Source organism: Hoplias malabaricus, chromosome 3 (assembly GCF_029633855.1).
Source record: "Hoplias malabaricus isolate fHopMal1 chromosome 3, fHopMal1.hap1, whole genome shotgun sequence".
NCBI lineage: Eukaryota > Metazoa > Chordata > Actinopteri > Characiformes > Erythrinidae > Hoplias > Hoplias malabaricus.
Window position 1 is genome coordinate 51,917,348 of NC_089802.1, and position 20,750 is coordinate 51,938,097.

The window sequence follows — 20,750 nt, forward strand, 5'->3', positions numbered from 1 at the left end:
GACAGCTATGTAGATTAGACTTGTATTGAACAAGCTGCTTTTCTATGATGTAAAATCCCAGGGAAGCCAAGGTGAAGTCGGGGAGAGAGGAGAACTGGGAAACCCTGGTCCTCAGGGGCCGATTGGAGTCCGAGGAAAAGATGTGAGACCAGCTACTTTATTATGAGTATTCTAACAATGATACTTTTTTCACTTTACTAACTGTATAAGGTATCAAGTGCATTTGTTTTTTGTTACGTGGGAAGGTGATGTAAATAAGGATAAGATATATGGGATATATATATAATAGGAAATGATACAATCCCTTAAGTACTAAACATTTTATTTTATTTTGTTTAAGATCTTTCATCAAGTGTTCAGTATTTTGTGACTGGTAGTGCTATAAATTGTGTGCTGTAAAAATAACTGACTGCAAGCAATCATAAAGCTTGAAAGACTTTATGATGGGTTGGCAATTTGAGACTTATGTATCATAGTAACTAACACTTCAAGTGTGCCAAATATTATAATATTTTTCTCTGTTGTTTTCCTGCATTAATTCTCTTCCATAAAGGCATGAAGGTAATTCATGTGCCTCTTTGCATGCACCTTTAAATACTCCACTGTACTTTTTTCATATTCTTTTTTGGAGTCACATCATTAAATGTATGTAATATTTGTGCTGTACAATATAATTAATGTGATTTGCAAATAACTTGATTTTCTTTAGGGGCTGAAAGGTGATAAAGGAGAAGATGGCCTTGCAGTGAGTTCCGAATTTTTACTTCTAGTCTTGAATATGTGTGTGCGTTTTTATGATGGTATGTGCATGGTATTAATATATTATTGTTGTCTTATTCACATCACAGGGGGAGCCTGGATTGCCTGGTAAACCTGGAGATAGAGGACTGAGAGTGAGTAACTAGAAAGCATCATCATAAATAAGTCTCTTCTCATTAAAGTCTGGCAGCTTGATACTATATGTCTGTAACTGAGAGCCTCATGCTAGACACATCCTAATATTTGATATATCATTTTAGGGCATTCCAGGACAGTCAGGTCAACCAGGGGCAAAGGGAGACATGGGTGATCCTGGAGAGCATGGCCGAAATGTAAGTGAAACATTTGCATAAAAGCCTCCAAAACATGCAACAGCAGAATCATTATCCAGAGTGTTTCACGAGTGCTTTGTTACAACAATGAATGAGTTTTCTGGCTTCTGTTCTTTTGGCCTCAAATGACACTGTACTAGTGGTGTTGAAGGTTATAGGTAGTGCATTTTCCTAGTTTGACCACCATCTTTAGAATGCAGCACTGTGTATGTCCTTTATTTGCCTGTGACTGTAGTACCCTTGTTCAAATACAGCTTAAAAATGTGTACTAATGCCTCTCGTATTAAATTAACATTATTTACAGTCTCTGTAAAGCATCATTTAGTAATCACACATTTGATGTCAGTAATATCAGTAATTTGGCTGACCATGCTAGACAGTGCATATGGAAGAATCATGGATAACAGCAATGGCAAGCAAAAGCAGCAGCAAATCTGGTGCTATAGTCTCATTATTAGAGCCTCCACTGAAACAAGAATGCATGAGCTGTATGTAAAACACTGAGAGCAGGAGGCAATAATGCTTTCATTTTGATTATCCGGTGAACAATTAAATGTAAAAAAAAATCCCAAATGAGACAAAAATATCTTCTGGTGTTCTCCAATGAGACAAATACAGTTAATCACATTGGACTACGCTAATGGACTGCTATTTATCAGAATCAATAATTTACTATATTACATAGTATGTAATTGGTTGGTACAGTTTATCAAGTCAACAGAACCAAATAACCAAAAATTAATTACAATTCATATCCATTTATTCAATGTCAATATAAATAAAAATAATAATAAAAAACCCTGCCCACACTAGGTGTCACGTCCTGGTCCTGTCATGTTTTTTGTTTGAAAGCATGTCTGTTTTCCCCACAATGTGCTCTTGCACATGGTTCTGTTCATTATGGTTCATGTCTCCGCCCTAGTCCCGCCTAAGTTCCTCGTCCGTGTCTCCGTCTGTGTCTCCTTTGTAATCCTGCCCCCTTGTTATCTGTCTCAGATGTCCTTGTGTGTATTTAAGTTTTTTTGGTTGGTTGTTGGTTGGACATTCCACTCTCGCTTGTCTGTCACTTGTCTGTTTCTCCTGTTCCTCAATTTGTTTCTCTTTCGCTTCCTTTGCATGTCAGTCTGGTCTGTCTGTTTCTTCCATGTTCTTCATGTTCTCATTTGGTTTGTCTGATTGTATCTTTCTTGTCTATAGTGTGTTAGCTTTTCCCTGTCTCTGGTCTGTCAGTATTTTCCCTCTGTCTCTAGTCAGTTAGTAATTCCCTATCCTGGTCTGTCTGTATCTGTCTTCCAGTCTAGGTCAGTATCTGTCTCTCTAGTCTAGGTCTCTGTTTAGCTCTCCCTGTCTAAGTCTTTATTTAGCTCTCTTTGTCCAGGGTAGTCTCTTTAGCTCCCTCTGTCTAGGTTTCTATGTCCAGTTCCGTGTCTGTCCAAGTCTATTTGTTCAGGTCTTATGTTTGAATCTCTCTGTTTTGTTATCTTTTGTTTCAATAAAAAAATCACTGTTATAGCATGTGCGTTTGCCTCCGTCAGTCCTGACACTAGGCACCTACACCAAAATCTTTTTGGCAAACACATGGCGTACTGGCTTTCGCAACTGTGATGTGAAATGTAGGATCTCTAAAAGTCATAAATTTAAACTGCTGGTAATGTGCCTGACATAATCTGCGGAACAGCATAAATCATATTAAACATGAATCATTGCTACAGTGTTTAGAGTCACATGTGTTTGTTATTTATGAACAGTGCTTTGTTCTGCACAGGGTACTCCAGGACCAAGAGGACCAAAGGGAGATCAGGTGTGAAATCAAACATGCATGCTCTGCACCTTATTCACGCCCCACTCACTTACACACCTTCACATAAACTGGCAAATTATATGCTCTGTTATGTTTTACTTTAGGGTATTCAAGGTCCCCCTGGACCCCCTGGAGATGTGGTAAGTCCATATTTTCTATAACACTGTTATCTTACCCTCTTTGTTTTCCTCTTTATGATACCCTTATCCCTTTCTGTTGATATTTACCTTTGTATTTTAGGCAGATGGGCAGAACCTATTGAAAGGAGACAAAGGAGATAAGGCACAGTACAAAATCCATGTTTTTGTGCATACACACACACACTCACACTATAAATCATATATTTAGTTCTGTTCTTAAACATTTACTATTGCCAATGTTTCATCTATTGTTTTTACTATTAGGGAGAGGCAGGTGACCCTGGGGAACATGGTGGTAAAGGTCAACAAGGTGATGCAGGATCTGCAGGCCTGCCTGGAGTCAGGGTAAGGACTGTTGTGCATTTGTGCTACAGCTAGATTTCAGATTGTTCTTGTTTTTTTTATCTTTTTTTTTTTTTTCTTTATTCAGGGACCCGAGGGTCAGCGTGGACCACCAGGAATTAGAGTAAGAAAAATGTCTGAATCTGGTCTGTCATTTGCCAAATCTGTTCTCCCTCTGTTATATGGACTTGTGAACACACAGACAAATAGTTTCTTAATGAGGAACTCCAAGCAGTCACAGGAATGTTTAATCCTGACATTAATCAAGTTAAGAAGAAGATGATGTGAAGTTTATGCAAATACCTTGATAGGCTGCTTGGGATGTAGAATTTGCTTGTGGAGTTTCTTAGTGTAATGCACATATGAATAATAAATAAAATAAAGCATTTTAGCCAATATTTTACTGCTTCCATTTTCAGTTTAATATAGCATTCAGCAGTATATGTACAATGTGTTATGCTGAAATATAATAATTGGTGAATTCAAATTTTTAATATTGCAGTTTGTGGCAAGATATTAAAATTTGCTCATTCAGTTTGTACATTGAAGACTGAAATTTTGTAATGGAACATAAATAGAAGCTGTGCATAAGCCTTAGGTCACCATGTCCAATGGAATCCAGTGTTAGTACCTGACCACACTAATGTTTATGTGGCTGAATGCAGTTCCAAACAAATCTCAGCAGCATTCCAGTATCTACTTTCTAGAAGAGTAGAGTCAGTTATTGTAGCTGTGTGTTTAAATTGGTATCTCTTATATATAATAGGTATTCCCTGCATTTTAGAGAAAATAATGGGCAGGTTAGGTTCTACAATCATTTGGCGATGTAATGTATGCTAAGTGGATTTCAACAATACTGTGATAATACACATTTATGTCAGATATCAACGAGTAAATTCTCACCCAGTTGATTAATCATGTCTTCTTATCTTGCAGGAAGTAAATAATCAGCTTAAAGGGGATATCTTTTAACTTTATCATTATGTTCAGGTCATGCTTATCTCTTGCTTCTCTACAGGGTGATCCAGGGGAGAGAGGCAGTGCTGGAGAGAAGGTGCGAGCTCACAGAAATTCATTGTGCAATTGTATAGTTGTAGACACAAGTGTGACTCAGTCCAAGGTCACTGTGTAATTGTTCAGCGATAGATTCATCATTTCTAAACATTTCATCTTACCTTAATCATTTATTTAAAACAAACAAGAAAAAGTGTTTTACAGCTGCACAGATTGTGTTATAACAGCCCTGATTTTAACAGAGGTTTCCATTTAACTGCTTTATTTAGTATCAAGTCATTCTTATGGCAAATATAATTTATTATTTAATATATTATTCATGAGTGCTGTTATCTCGGGGACACTGACAGAGCTGTTCATTCTAATCACCCATAGCATCTGTGGTTATTGACTGTGTGTGTGTGTGTGTGTGTGTACACTCTCAGGGAGAGAGAGGAGCTGCTGGGCTGGATGGACGCCCTGGTCAGGACGGAAAATCAGGACCACCTGGACCTCCTGGTTTAAGAGTCAGAACACATTCTCAAAATAAATTTCACTGCAAATGTATAAGATATTTTGCTTATAAATGTGCTGCTGTGACTTTCAATTTTTGGTAAATGATCTACATTCTGAGTAGTGATGTTTAAAATGTTGTCTATATAAAGCTCTTTTTTTCTTCAGATACTATGATAATACACACTGAAATTATACATATTAATGTACTTAAAAGGGTGTAACAGGTTTTTTCTCTCTGAATGTGTGATAACGAATGTTAAAATGATTAAATAATTAAAGCACGATATGTTTTGGGGTGTTAGCTGGTTTACTCCGTGGCTAAGATTAAATGTTTTGGGCTTTCAGCACAAAAGAGGTGAAGTATTTTGGTCATTTGAATTGGTCAAGAAAAAGTTCATTATCAGATCTCTTTTATAGTCAATGTCCATGTAGCTCTGATTGTGACTGTAGTGTGACTTTAAGAGATTTCCTCAACTGAAGTGACCATGGCTAATTTCCTTTCAGGGTGACCCTGGTAAACCCGGAGAACCTGGCAGAGATGTGAGTAGATGTCATTGCTCTCCATCTGTCGTAGGATTTTTTTAGTAGCATGGTTTTTGTCTTCATTCACTAGAGGGAGATTACATCTTCCTGCTCTTTTATTCAATTCAGCATGAGAGTAAGATCTAGAGTGGCCTATTAAATAATGATTTGTGACATAAATAGCAATATGCTTTTGCTGTTTTCTTAGGGCCTGACGGGACTCAGAGGACCTCAGGGGCCCCCAGGAGCTGTAGGGCCTTCCGGACCTGCTGGCACCCCTGTAAGTCATCAGAACCTTATTCACACAGTGACTAGCATTCTTCAGCCAAACACCCATACAAATGCACATACAAATATACATACATGTAATTACAGCACAGTCGAGCATGTGTACAGTGAAATGGCGTAAAAAAAAAAAAAAAAAACTTTCTTATTGCTTTATCAGGGTAAACCAGGAGAGGATGGAAAACCTGGAGTTCCAGGAAAAGTCGTAAGTGTCAACTATCTTACGTATGCTACTTTAGCAAAGTTGCAAGCTTTCAAAATGAGATGCTATTACGCAGTGAAGGCTGTTAATCCTGTCACCAGAGAAAGCTGCTCTTTGCCTAGTTGTGACTTGGAGGTCACTTTCTAATGACTCAATTTATAAATGATATATAAATAAGAAAAAATTGTCAAAATTTAAATTTCTGTAAATGTAATTTACAAAGGTTACATTTCTGTTTCTGTAATTCAAATATTTGTTGCTTTTAAAGTTCCAGGCTGACAAAAAGATGAAAAATAACAGAAAAAAACAGCTTTTCAATTACAAGACAAATATCGTAAATGTACAATCATAACAGTTAGTACAAAGCATTCTTCTGAGGTCATGTTTAACAAAAAACATGGCATTGTGTCAGTGAGAGTTACAAAGATCATAATTCACTAACCCTACATAATTCCAACATTAGCTAATGGATTGTGTACCATCTGTAGTAAAAAAAATGAAATATTTTTCCTCCTGCCTATAATTCTTGCTAGCATGCACTCATATGCTGTTATTTCGGTCATTAATGTCATCCCTTCTTTTGATATAGGCCCTTTTATACTCTTCCGATATTTTAAAATTACTCTTGCACCTGTGACAATGCCTGCCATGATAAGAGAAAAATTGTTACCTGAGACATTTGGTAATTCAGTCCTATCCCCCAGCAGACAGAGTCTAGGCGATAGAGGGACATCACAGCCAGCCCATTTACCTCAAATTTCTAGAATATCTGTCCAAAACATTTTCACAAGAGGGCAACTCCTAATTGCATGAACATATGTACCCTTCTGTGTACAGCCTTTCCAACATTTATCACACTTACTCAGACCCATTCTGCACAGCTTTAGGGGAGTAAGATAATACCTATTTAGCATCTTGTACTGAGTAAATTTCCCCTTTGCCTCCCTTATGTATCAACCTACATTTTATATAATAACATTCCAGTGTTCTTCCTCTCTGCCACACATACTTAAGACTTTTACAACGGTTACTGAATGTCCCATTGAGGATCCTATAAAATACTGCTGCTTTATGGTTTTCAGGTGATAAGTTATAGTATTTATATAATTCATTATCTATGTTGCTTATGTTACAACTTTTCTTTACAGAAGCACTTATTTGAATATATTTCCAAAAATGTCCTTTACACTTCAGGTTAAAGGTTTATCATTTTTACTGCAAGATGAAGGTGAAAACATATTTTAATGACTTTTTTGTTTTTTCTGTGACATTTTTACAGATGAGCCAATAATTGTGCAGGATAATTTAAACCTGCAATATTTACCTAATATCAGTTAATATCCCCCACTAACTCAACATAATGGACATAGATTGTATAACATTTTCTTATTTTGAATTTAACACAATGTTGCCTGTAGCAAAATTATGGCACATTACATATTATATGTTCATGCTTATTTTATACATGTTGTTTAATGTGATTTAAACATGTTATACATGTTTTCAGCACAATGACATATTTCTGTTTGCTTCCTGTGTATTAAATTTAGTTCACTTGGATAGTCATCCAACTTTACAAATAAATATATGTATGTAACGTTTTAAAAATTATTCAAACAAAGGTTCCCTTGATATCTTTTAACAAAGCTAAAATGTACATAACTTCAGATTTTCTTATGATAGATTTGTGCACCTAATAGCATACAATCCAGATAATCTTGGGGGTACAGAGATATGACTTGAGAAATCTGTGGAAGTAACTTTTATACTGTAGGCTGAAAACACCATACTAAGACTGTAACATGGTTAAGTAGCACATATATTATATTACCACTGTTGGTGTCTAGCTCAAATCATGAGCACATGAAATCGTATATGGCTTTCTCAAAAAGCAGAGGCTACATTTGCAAGTTTGCCCTGCAGGTAAGATATATTCCTCTCTGAAGTGGAGCCCTGTATAAAATATGTCTAGATTCACCATGGAAATGTCATCAGGCTGCTCTCATTCCAGCTGAGCGAGCACACCCCAGGCTGCCTCACTTAACCAGACAATTAAGCATTACATAATAAGACATTTCAACCATCCTGCTGATTATAAATCAGCCCAAAGTGATGATCATAAATCAGCACTTTGCACCATAATGACTTATCAGTGGGAGATAATTCAGCTTAATAAAGCGTTTGCAGCAGAAATGTGCACTGAGCTCCAGTCAGTCATGTAGAAATACTCCGCTAACCTGAAAGCGAGATTACAATGTGCACAACGAGCCTTTGCTCCATGCCTGTCCTCCATTTTGAAATGATTTATTGATGACATTACTGAAACTAATACTGGTAAGAGCTTATGTTTTTGTTTAAATATAAAGCTATTGGCTCTTGGTGGATGAGCAAACAGCAGATTCATTAATAACAGTGATTTAATACAAATGCAAATGGGAAGACTGGCTAAGCAGGAAAGTATTTGTCCAGATTTGTACATTTGAAGCAAGTCTCGAAAAATTAATACCTTGAATAAAAAAATGAAATGAAGCTCTTAAATGTCTAGCTCTGATGATGGAAGGATGCTTAAAAATAAAATGCAGTGATTTTAAGAGATATTTTTCAAGATTTTAAAATATAAAAAATCAATGGTGATTCTTGGACTTTTTATTAGACCATATTGGGCCTCGGCCCCTCAGTGGGTAAATGCATTCTTTCACATTCCAAGTATGTCATAGTATCTCTAGATATATTGGCTATAACGGGAATTGTTTTCTGAGTTTTAACAAAACTACTGATACAGCTCTTTAAATTATTCAGTGGGCCTTGTTCATCAGAGTTGCATATGGTTAATGTCTGAGTGTAACAGTTTAATAATGTGAAAACAAGGCTTGATTTACAATAAAACTGGTTTATTTCACTCTATGCAGTGTGAACATGCCCTGTGACTATCAGCAGATTTAGACTAGGAAAAAAAAATGTATATTTGTTCCAGTCAATTCCCACCCTGCTGGTGTGATGGTCATAATGGAGCCTGCAGAAAAAGGTTAAGGGTCTTTTAGACATTTACTGGGGTTAGTGCCTTATTGGTAATGCTGTACTTCAGGACCTGTGCAGTTCAGCTCAGGTCAGTTTTATTTACATATTGCTTTGCATACTCGGCACAAAGTCACACAGCAGCTTTGCACAAAAATCTAGGTCAGCTGAGGACAACATTAACAGAAAAAATCCCTAAGAGCATGAGGAATAATCACTGAGAGAACCAAGACCCTTCATCTTCTGTGACGCTCCAAATGCAATTATGAATCATGACAGAATAAGAATGTGATGATTATATATTTTGATTTGTAGGTCAACACAGTATAAGAGTAATGACACATAGAAGTGGTTCCACGGTTATTAAGCAAGTCCAGGGGCCTGGAGTAGCACAGTATGTTGCACTGGCATCTATTTAGTATATCTGTTTAGTAGGATATTGTCATTCTCCAATTAAAAACATTTTTTGTCAGTTTTTTACTACATTGTTTGAACAAAGCAGGTGTCCTTTTCATGATTTCATTATGATTGGACCAATAGAAATGCTCAAAAATTACTTTATAAAATCTTTTTTTACATTGAATCCCATTGAAAGTTAAAGGGGATATATTATGCAAAGCTCACTTTTTTGTGCTGTGCTTTTGTATTTCCATTTGGATCTCTGCTGCTCCTATAAACACTCCAAGCATGAAAAAAAAACATCCATCCTTTTTCTTAGAGTCAGTTGAAAGATTTTGGTGTCAAGAATCATAGGCTTCTACAAGCTATTTGGATGGCTTCTTTATTGTGACATCGCACCAAGGAAATTTGCATAGAACCACTCTGGCCCTACACCTCACCTGCATAAACATGTGATGGGTGGGGCATGTCCAGCAACAGTTTATTTGCATAAAAGTGACAGAGCCCTTAAATGACTCATTCTGAAAGGGACTGAAACTGTCAAGAATAGAGCTGGTGAGATCTCTTTATGTGAAAGTGATTTTTGTGCAAAGAACTTCATGAACACATTTTTTATCGCCCATAAACCTATTTTAACTTGTTTAAAAAGAGGTATAATATGTCCCCATTACAGAAATGCTACATATACTCCAGTAACTTTTGGAATGAAACCTACATAAGTCATTTTAAAAGGGGACTTTTCATACATTTACTTGAGTACATTTGTCAGATGGCAATATTGATTATAACTTTGATTGTAACATTTGCAAATTCCTGGTAGTTGTTCACCGAGAACACAAGCAGCTGTAGATGATCTTGGAAAAGGAAAAATAAACAAATGGACGTCACAGTCTTCAACTCTTTGCACTGAACAACACTGACTCCTAATCCACTTCTAATATTGTTAAAGGTAGATGTTGAGTTAATTAATAACCTCCAGCACATAAGAGATTGAAGACTGCTTCAGCCCCACTCCAGATGACTCTGTCAGGAGTTTGGTGTGTTCTCCTTGTGTCTGTGTGGGTTTCCTCCGGGTGCTCTGGTTTCCTCTCACGGTCAAAAAACACACATTGGTAGGTGAATTGGCGACTCAAAAGTGTCCATATGTGTGTGTTGCCCTGTGAAGGACTGGCGTGCCTTCCAGGGTGTGTTCCTGCCTTGCGCCCAGTGATTCCAGGTGGGCTCTGGACCCACTGTGACCCTGAACTGGATAAACAAATACAGAGAATGAATGAATAAAAGAAATAATGATAACAAGACTATATAAAATTACTATTTTTTTCATAACATACTTTATTATTTTTGCTCAAGTATCAATGTACCTGATTAGCTTTAATACTGTTTGAGTAATAATTATTTAAAAGTAATTGTACTTTTACTTGGGTGCAGTTTTTCACTGCGATAATAAAGTATTTACATCATTGAGAATAGGACGATCACAAAATGCAATCACAATCTTTCCTACACCTGCCTGTAGAAGCATTATTAACACTGGAGAGACGGATGTGTGAGTCACTGCAGACCTGAGGGACCATATGAGAGTGACATCACAATTTATTTTAATTCTATATTCAATTATCTTTTAAACATATCCATACTTGCAGACAAGTAATTTCTATAGCTGATGTTTTTTGTTGGAAAGCATTCTCTGTCATGCCAGGATTTATTAGGTAGCCACTTGCAGTTTCTGGCAAGGCTGAATCTCTGGCAGTCTTTCAACACAGGTCTCAGTCATGTCCCTTCTCCTGTGAACACTATGTTTATACTAGAACTGTAACTTGGTTGAATAGACTAGATACTAGATGTCCAAGGTTGTTTTTCTATTTACGTCATAAGCTTATACAATCTTATATGGCTTTTTCCAATGGTACAAGCTACATTAGCTAGTTCACTCTGGAGATATTATTTATATGTATTTGTTATTCTGTGATGCATTAAATAATTTTTCTTTTCCTTGTAAAATAAAATCAGGGTGAAGATGGTGTCCCTGGGGAAGATGGAAGAAAGGTCAGAAAAATCTATAAATTCTCATTCTTTAAATTGTACATTATGTTTTTTAATATTCTGATAGTCTTTTGGCTTTGTCTCCACAGGGTGAGAAAGGAGACCCAGGACTACCAGGACGAAATGTTAGTAACACGTTTCTTCCCTCTCTTTATTTTTATTGCCCCACATTTTTTAATGTGTTTTTATTGCTCAGAACCGTGCAGTGTAACTATAATTATTTATAAATATATAAATAAAATTAAGTTAAACCAGGGTAAAGAAAAGGCATGTTTTTTATATATTCAAAGGATTAGAACCAAGGTCTTTATTAATATTAATTCAATATAGTTTCAGAGGAGTGTATTCAGTTATTGCAACATGCATGTCCTGTGTAACTTCCAGAGTGGATAATTTGACTGTCTAATTAATACAAATGCATATTTACAGTATGTAATTTTTATTTATTAACTTGTTAAAAGTTTTTTTTAAACTTCTAAACATACCATTTGATGTCTAGTTCAAACATTGAAATCCACTTTGTACGAATTATTATAATATGGCAAGTGATAATGGATTTTAAATGTTAGTGTACACATATGAAATGGCCTCAAACCAGATTTCACATATCTGCACACTGCAAGAATGGGCCTAGGCAGAGGTTCTAACATCTTTTCACTTGTTTGGGAGCCTTCTTTCCCAGAACAGAAAATGTTAACCAAACATAACTGAACATAATTTCAGTTGATGAATAAGTTTTGCTTTCCTATTTGAAAGTGTTTTATTTTTTTAACTTTTTTTATTTTTTAACACCTATCCATGCTGAAATTGTAGGTAAATAATCCATTGTTCAATTCATCAAAAATAAATGTTTTTAGTATTCTATTATCTTGCCTAATCTACTGTTTTACACATTTGAATTCATATTTCATTATGTGTATTTTCTGTCATTTTTTTATTTCCTCTACATACTGTTATCTCACATAAATTCATTTTTTCTTCTGTTCTACTCTCTTGCAATAGCAGCCAGTCTGTGTTTACCTCAGCATCATTGTACTTTAACAATTCTCTAAAGAATAAAAATTTCCCTGAAGTGTAGTGCAATTACAGTGCAACATTTATGTAGTGTAAAATTTCTACACACCACCAGTTTCTTCTCCTTTAAAGACTGGCCCTCTTATGTGTATATTTATGTGTGTGTGTGTCTGTGTGCTGTTGACAGTAGCTGTGTTTGAGGCCTGCGGGAGGAACACTTCACAGACAAGAGTATTTGATGTGCAAATTTATGCCCATTAATTAAGAAATTAATTTGTTCCATGCCTGCCCCCCTCTCTTGATTTCTCTCGTTGCCAGGGTCAGGATGGTCTGAAGGGGGATCATGGCACTGCAGGACCCACTGGACCAGCAGGACCCCCTGGACCACCAGGGTCCCCAGGAAGTATTGGTCCCCCAGGACAGGTATGTCTGTCTAGTGGGCATTGTTTTTTTTGTTTGTTTTTTTTAGCTTTTCAAATGTGTTTATCATGTGGGAAATCCCTAAAGAATTTAATTGATGTGCAAATTTTTGCCCATTAAACATGAAATCAATTTATGCCATTGATTTCCCCTCTCTCTCTCTCTCTCTCTCTCTCTCTCTTACACACACACTCTCTTTCTCTTTTCCACTTTCTGTCTCACACACTCTCACCCACAGGTGGTGTATATTAAAGGGGCTGAAGTAGCACCCATACCAGGACCCCAAGGGCCTCCAGGAGTTCCGGTGAGTAACAAAAAATACTGTACAGATGACAAAAAAGACAAAATACACATTAGAAAAAAGCTTTGTACATAGATTATTGGTGAGGAAAGTCTGATAGGGGTTCCTGAAGCTACTCCCTTCCTGAAATCTACATATATATGCCTTATTCTTATCATTCTGTTTTTTTCAGGGTGTTTCAGGGGTTCCAGGAGCTGCAGGACCTAGAGTAAGTTTATATATGGCTGTGTTACTTGCATGAGAATCAGCTGTTTAACTACTAGAACCCTAGGGCCACAACTTGCAGCATGCTGTTAAATTTTAGAAAGATTTAACTTCACAGCAATCAACAAGACTCTACTCAATCTAACCATGACTTCATTACATTCTTACACTTATATATAGAATTTCTAGACACACAATGTGCTGCAAAATCTGATATAGCATCAGGAAATAATCCAGATATTTAAATCACTCTTTTATGAGGATTATGTAAGGAAATAGCAAACATTAATATATCAGGAAAGTCAGCAGGCCCTAATCAATCCTAATCCATGAATAAGGTCTGACATAGTGTTAGAGAGAAATCCAGCTAGAAAAAAATAAAATAAATAAAATGTACAGATTATAGAATACAGCTCTGTTTCACACCCAAATATATGACAATTAATATGTAATAGTTTATGGTGCTAAATACATTCTTGTTTTAGGGGGAGAGAGGTCCAGCAGGTGTTAAAGGAGAACAAGTATGTTCTATATATTTATGTCTAATTTCCAAATTGTTTTAATGTATATTGAAAAGGTTTTTGTTAATAAAGTTTGGTTTTCTTTGGCAGGGAGATCCAGGTGAAGATGGATTGCCTGGAAAACCAGGAACTCCAGTGGTAAGCATTCATTCTCTCTCTCTCTCTCTCTCTCTCTCTCTATATATATATATATATATATATATATATATATATATGCACAAATTGTATATATTTACAAAAGATTTAATTTAATAATTTTAATTAATTTAATGTCTGTTTTTCTTCATTTCTTTCAGGATGTAAAGAGGGCATTGTCAGAATCTGGCATTGAGGTATTCAGTGGTTCATGCAAGTAATTGACAATGATGTTTGTAGAGCAGGTTTTCAAATTGCCATCTTTTCTCTAGGTCAGGGATTTAAAGATGGTGCTTGACAAAAAGGATATCTTGCTAAAACTAGATGTAGAAAAGCCTGTTAAAGGACAAAAGGGAGAAAAAGGAGATGCAGGATCCCAAGGCCCTGCTGGTGCAGATGTAAGTATGTGTGTGAATGATAGTGTGCATTTCTATGTGTGTCAAATTAATTGTAGGTCAATTTAAAAGCTTGGCTTTTTTGCTGGCCTGTGCAGAGATGAGCAGGTGTAGGAGCAGGTCTCCTCGGGCACTGTCCATGGTGCTGACCGTCTGTGGTGCTGAACTGACAACAGGCCATCAGCTGCTCCTGCATTAAGCCTCCAGACACAAAGACTAATTGCATTTGGCTTTTTCTCCTTTAATGATAACATGTAATTTTGACTGTGTCTCACTTATTACTAGTTTTATTAGTATTATTATTATTGTAGTACTTATTCATAATTACATGCAAATATATGAATGGCCCAGTTTAAAGTACATGTTTTGTTCATTTTATTAATTTATGTATTTAGTATTTTTCAGAAAAAACGTTAAATGAGATATTATTTTATTATCTTATGTTAAATGTAAAAAAAAAGATCTAACATAACATTAGCACAGGCCACACACAAGCGACATCTTTGTTTTTAAATTTGTCATATTTGTCACAAATTTCTTCTTTGTTAGTAATGCATACACTGACAAAACATGGTATTTGTCTATGGCAAACTTCTGCTTATGAATGTATCTACAATTATATTTGTATTGTGTCATTTTTAATGTGGTCTCCAACCACTGTTCTGTCCTGCCTTCCCTCTGCTCCTCTATCAGCCCCTGTTTGGCTGTGATGTTATGTTGCCCTACATTTCTAAAAATAAATAAATAAATAAACCTACTTAAAAGATAGTAAATATATAAGCAATATAACCCAAATATACTTATGACATCATGTTCCTTGACTGTGTCCTTGTCTTCACCACTTTCCTCTTCTAATCTCTCTTTTCTCTTCCCTCTGTGTGGATTTATTTTCACTCTTGGTTTAAGGGTGCTCGTGGATTCCCAGGTGAGCGTGGCTCAAAAGGTGAACAGGGTGAGAAAGGGTCTCAAGGCCTTCCTGGCCCAACAGGTAGGGCTATTGGAGAAAGGGGCCCAGAAGGTCCTCCTGGACTGCCTGGAGAGCCTGGAAAAACTGGAAAGCCAGGATTTCCAGGGCGAAATGGAGAAGTGGGTGAGGCTGGGAGACCTGGAGACAAGGTAGTGGCAAAGACAGTTTTTATTATTTTTAATCATACTGCAAATTGGAATAATATTTGGAAAAATGGGCAACTACCAAGTCTTGATTTCATTTGTACATTTCAGGGGGAGAGAGGCGAGAAAGGAGATAAAGGAGAACATGTGAGTACACAATAATCAAGAGATTTATATGAATGTGTTGTAGAGCAACTTGACATTTGACCTCTTAACTTGCAGGGTAAACCTGGGATAAATGGTGCTGTAGGACCTCCTGGCCCCAAGGTAAAAATAAATAAATTAATTAAAAATGTAACAAAAAAATAGTAAAAAAAAAAAAAAAGTAGGCCAAGCATGGATGGTTTTGTTCAGAAGTAGTTATTGAGTTTTGTGTCTGTGTCTGTGTGTGTATGGTAATTTTTACAGGGTGATTCTGTGACTGAACTCCCTGGTTTACCAGGCCCACGGGGTTTACCTGGCCCTCAAGGTATTAAAGGAGAGTCTGGTGCACAGGGTCCTCCAGGACCTAAAGGGGATAAAGTAAGTGCTTAATTGCTTTCTGTGTGTATGTGTGTGTTTCAAATGTATAAAATATTAATATATGTGATATATGAATTTGTGTATTATATTAATAGAACACTTTAAAGTCAAGACACTATACATACTTAAAAAAAATTACATTGAATTTTGACCCCACGTTTGACAATTGTATCCATCCTAACAATTTGTACACGGTTACACTTTTCTGTGTGTTTGTGTGTGTGCGTGCGTTTGTGCATAGAACGGTCTTATTATCAGTATATTTAAAGCCTGTCAATCATTCTATGTTCACTTAGGGTTTTGCGGGTGTTCGTGGAGAGAAAGGTGATAGAGGAGAAGCAGGAGAAAAGGGTAGAGAGGGCCTTCCTGTACGTTTGAACCCTATTTACAGCTCTTTTGAGTTCATATGTATTTCTGGATTAATTTTTCATTGTTTGATATTTGAGGGTTAAAAACAATGTAATACTGGTTTTAGGGGCTGACAGGAGAACCTGGAAAACCTGGAGAAGATGGAAAGCCGGTGAGCAAGAGTTTGCCATTTAACACATTTTTACATATTTTTCAGTTTTTAATTAATTATTCATGCAAAGATAAATATAATGATTATGAGCATGTTACCAATTTCAATACAGAATTTACATTGTTGTCCTTAAATAATAATCAAATGAGTGCTGTTGGGGTATTACTGTAAATCATTGTAATTCTCGTCATATTAAGGTGACCTGAAAAAGGTGAGTCCCAGAAAGCTTTTTGCTATCTTGGGAAAATCTTTAAAAGATAGTGGACATTCTATACTCTATGTAGTACTTTGGAAAAATTTATTTTCTTCAGCCAACTGTTGGGCTGTGGTCAATTAATAACACATGAAGTCCTGAGCAGAGAAGAGAAGCAATACTGAGGTGCATAATAATTTTACATTGAGGAAGGCTGGGATTGAGAAAGGTGTAAGACGGTCACTGATCTGAGGAGGTGAAGGAGCATCAAGGCTCCACTCACACCTTTATTTATTCCCCTATGGAGCAGGGTTTGAAGGGGTCATCCGGTCCACCAGGCCCACCTGTGAGTAACAATAGCCCAACATGACAGCCGTCCCCCACCTGGGGATTGTCTGTGAAACTACAGAATACCGCTGGAGCTGTTTCTCTTTGGCTGAGGCTACATAGATGAACTGTAGAAAGTAACCTATGCAGCATTGCTTCTAACAACTCACATTCCTGTCTCTTCTTCCCCCCAACCATATATTTGTCTACTCCCACTTTTTTCTTCTCTTGCTTTCTTCTCATTCCTGATTCATCTGTGCCCTTTTACATATATATTCTAACTTCTCTAACCCTCACTGTCCCTTTTCTCTCCTACACCCTCTCCTCTATCTCTCTGTCTGTTCTTTCTTTAGGGCTTGCCTGGGTTCCCAGGAGTGCTGGGCAGACCGGTAGGTTTTTCTGTGGCTGCAACTGTTGGCTGCTGTGCTTTTTAACGGGAAGAGGGAGGGGAGGGATGTTGTCTGGATGTCCATCTATCTGTCTGCTTATTTCTCTGTCCATCTGTCTGTCTGTAGAGTATGTTCTGTATGTGGTTGTACATTACATTCTGTATGTGTAGTATTTGTTTAGGTTATTTAACATACATATGTAGTTGCAATTGGTTAGTGATGCCCAAGTCCAATATACTAGAATTACTACCAAACATTTTAAATAGAAATTGATTTTGAATTTTGAAATTAATTAAATGTTGTTAATTAATATTAATAACCAAACTGTATTTAACAGTTTCTTACTCATGTTTGTTACAAAATTATAAAATGGCTTTTTTTAACCATATGATTGACCCTTTGGGCTCTAAGGACATTTTCTCAATTTTCTGAAATTCGTCTTTAAAGTACTTGTATTATAATATATTGCCCACATGTTTTATATCAAAATGTTCAGAACAATCTCAGCTCTCTCCTTAAGAGAGAGCCATGGGACCTAGAGCATTTTATGAAGACATAATCTGTCTCTAACCCTGAAAAACTTAAATCCGATTTTAGAAAATCTTTATATTTCTTACGGGAATATCCCTTTCCTCATGTGAATGAATTGTTTGGTGATTGAAATAGTTTTATCAGAGTCTTAAAAACAAGCGAATCCACCAGTTAGACGTGGCGAGAGGCAGAGGAGGAGTTTCTCAAGCTTATACATAGGCTCGTAACGGGATGTATAGTATCACGTACAGTCGCGATAACATGCAATTAAAAGAGCAGTTTCTGCACATTCACAGAGTGTTTAAACTGTTCTTCGACCCCAGAGGGTTACAAAAAATGGTGACAGCCTCCTCTTATATCTCTTGTATGTATTTATCAATGCTACGTATCGTTGATCTCTAAACAGAGCACCAGTAATGCTATTAGTCAATACACTCAATTCAATTATATGAATCAATTCATATAATCAAAAATGTTGGATGAGTGCATCACTACAATTGGGCAAACCAGTGTTAAATGTGTGTCTGCATATATTGTATAGAAATGTGTCTGTAACTTAAAATGTTCACATTGTTTTAAAATTAGGGCTGCAATCAATTATTAACACTTTTAAATATTGTGTATTATTTTATTAACACTGAACAATATTCCTAGTAGTCTTATGGATAAATCACTGAGTAGCACACTAAAAAAGCAAATGCAAAATGGAAACTACCGTTCCCCTTGAGCCTTTGCTGTAACAAGAATCCATCCATCCATGAGGTTCATGAGTATGAAGAAGTAGTAAGAATGAAGGCCTACAGTCATTGTAGGTGTTGGAACCTTTGATCTGTATGATATATACGCTCATTGGTTGAAGCATGTAGACAGTTCTTCTCATTAAATGTTGAAAATTGGAAACTGCATTCACAGAGTGGTAATAAATGGATAACTTACATTTATGAGTTAAATAGCTATTAAAAAATGAACTTCTTTTACTTGGAAAATAGCTTTCTTTAGGCTCAAATTTGGTTAAATGTTAATTGTTTGACAGCCCTAATTAATATCTAGATATTTATATATAAATATATATATATATTTATATATATATATATATATATATATATATATATATATATATATATATAGTAATATTTATAGGCGTGCATGTAATATATATTTGTAGGTACTTACAGCTTATGTGTACTGTTATATATGGATATGTGAATAGCTGGAAGCTTCTGCTTTGTGTTAATGGGCTGACTATTTTTATTGCACAGGGAAATGCTGGTGATCCCGGAATGCGAGGACCAACTGTAAGTATATGTGTGTCACATGCCCTTTAATCACACAAACCTTCTAAGAAACCTCTTACTAATTATGTGAATGAAATTACAGGGGCCAGTGGGTCCACCTGGATCTCCAGGACCACTTGGTGTGAAGGTTAGTGCAACAAAAGTATACAGCATATATTTCTGATAATGTTAGGATGGTGGTATAGATTAATACCTTTCACTGACTAGATCTGACTGTGTAAAATGGAAAGGTCATTCTTTTTGTACGTGCCTGTTTGTTTTTGTGTAAAATCTGCAGGGTGACAATGGGGAGCCAGGTGTGGGAGTTCAAGTAAGTCTTTTTTATGAAATGTATCTTAAATTAATGGTCAGGTTTAAAATAACCTACATTCTGTTAAAAGACTTAAAATGCCCAGCCCTGTTAAATCCTTAGGTTTAAATCCTATGGAAAAGATTGCAAACTGAATGAATCATTGAATTACATTAAATATATGTGAGATACATGAGCCTGGGCTTGATAGTAGTTGTTGGTCATTTGCAATTAATTTTGAAAATGTCTTATTTGAGTAATGTATTTGAGGGAGATTGGCCATACAGCCCAACTTAGAAAAATGAGTTGCTAAAACAGCCAGTTTTTAATTAATTTGCTCTCAAATAAACCAGTTAACCAACTAATCTGCTAAACCAGTTAAGCCCCAAGCATTCATGATGAGGCTATAAGCAGTGTTTCAAGTTACTGAAGCAGCCTGTTCAAACATAAAACATCTAAAAATAGTCATGTAAGAAATAACTATGGCTGTTTATGCACATGAACCTTCAAAAATGACATCACGATGTTGGTACCCTCAAGTTTACATATTCAACACCTTTAGTTAGGGAACATAATTGTACCTTGTTCTATTATAATTGTAGATTATAAAATGGTGTTGATTTCATATACCCAAATTCATCTCCATAACTTACATAATGCTATTTTATTTTATTCTTTTCTGTAATATTAAAACTTCTCTCCTTCTGGAGAAAAGGATGTAATGCAACTTTAGGGACTTTAAAAATACTATTGTACCTTTAAATGTATATATGAGTCTTCTCATTTTACAGGGCCCTCCAGGACCTCAAGGCTCTAGAGGACTGCCTGGAATTACAGGGACACCAGGCGCTATTGTAAGAGAGACGCTACATTCAGTCCAAATCCTAAATTTAATATGCATTTAATAATGTGTTAATCTCCCCCAGATTTCTATAGTGGTATAAGAGGTTGTGGATGTTGCATATAAATTCTGTGTTCAAATACGATACCATATAATCTTTTCAGGTTATTACTGGTCATACTTTTATATTTTACTGAGCAACAGATATGCAATTTAACTACACAGGAGGCTAAAATTCAGCATTTGTCAAGTGATTTTATACTTAACAGGTGTCTAAAACCAAATAATAACTATTTATGTTTTATCTTTCTATTAAAGGTGAATACTAGATAATGCTAGATTAAGACTACTTTTAATTATTTCTGCTCAATATGGAATCATAAATGTGAAAGAA

General features: G+C 36.0%; 1 protein-coding gene across 1 annotated transcript in view; it reads left to right on the forward strand.

The window, feature by feature from the left end:
- Window positions 1-20,750, forward strand: part of col7a1 (collagen, type VII, alpha 1) — an 82,313-nt gene that overhangs the window by 42,389 nt on the left and 19,174 nt on the right. The window contains exons 53-86 of the mRNA XM_066664044.1: window positions 62-142; window positions 710-745; window positions 849-893; window positions 1,020-1,091; window positions 2,857-2,892; window positions 2,997-3,032; window positions 3,133-3,174; window positions 3,297-3,377; window positions 3,463-3,498; window positions 4,393-4,428; window positions 4,814-4,894; window positions 5,388-5,423; window positions 5,614-5,685; window positions 5,851-5,895; window positions 11,317-11,352; window positions 11,439-11,474; window positions 12,682-12,786; window positions 13,022-13,087; window positions 13,257-13,292; window positions 13,774-13,809; window positions 13,900-13,947; window positions 14,106-14,141; window positions 14,217-14,342; window positions 15,246-15,455; window positions 15,561-15,596; window positions 15,672-15,716; window positions 15,858-15,971; window positions 16,268-16,339; window positions 16,447-16,491; window positions 17,365-17,400; window positions 19,191-19,226; window positions 19,309-19,353; window positions 19,504-19,536; window positions 20,307-20,369. Coding sequence (XP_066520141.1) covers window positions 62-142; window positions 710-745; window positions 849-893; window positions 1,020-1,091; window positions 2,857-2,892; window positions 2,997-3,032; window positions 3,133-3,174; window positions 3,297-3,377; window positions 3,463-3,498; window positions 4,393-4,428; window positions 4,814-4,894; window positions 5,388-5,423; window positions 5,614-5,685; window positions 5,851-5,895; window positions 11,317-11,352; window positions 11,439-11,474; window positions 12,682-12,786; window positions 13,022-13,087; window positions 13,257-13,292; window positions 13,774-13,809; window positions 13,900-13,947; window positions 14,106-14,141; window positions 14,217-14,342; window positions 15,246-15,455; window positions 15,561-15,596; window positions 15,672-15,716; window positions 15,858-15,971; window positions 16,268-16,339; window positions 16,447-16,491; window positions 17,365-17,400; window positions 19,191-19,226; window positions 19,309-19,353; window positions 19,504-19,536; window positions 20,307-20,369 — 1,995 coding nt within the window. The remainder of the gene's footprint in view (window positions 1-61; window positions 143-709; window positions 746-848; window positions 894-1,019; window positions 1,092-2,856; window positions 2,893-2,996; window positions 3,033-3,132; window positions 3,175-3,296; window positions 3,378-3,462; window positions 3,499-4,392; window positions 4,429-4,813; window positions 4,895-5,387; window positions 5,424-5,613; window positions 5,686-5,850; window positions 5,896-11,316; window positions 11,353-11,438; window positions 11,475-12,681; window positions 12,787-13,021; window positions 13,088-13,256; window positions 13,293-13,773; window positions 13,810-13,899; window positions 13,948-14,105; window positions 14,142-14,216; window positions 14,343-15,245; window positions 15,456-15,560; window positions 15,597-15,671; window positions 15,717-15,857; window positions 15,972-16,267; window positions 16,340-16,446; window positions 16,492-17,364; window positions 17,401-19,190; window positions 19,227-19,308; window positions 19,354-19,503; window positions 19,537-20,306; window positions 20,370-20,750) is intronic.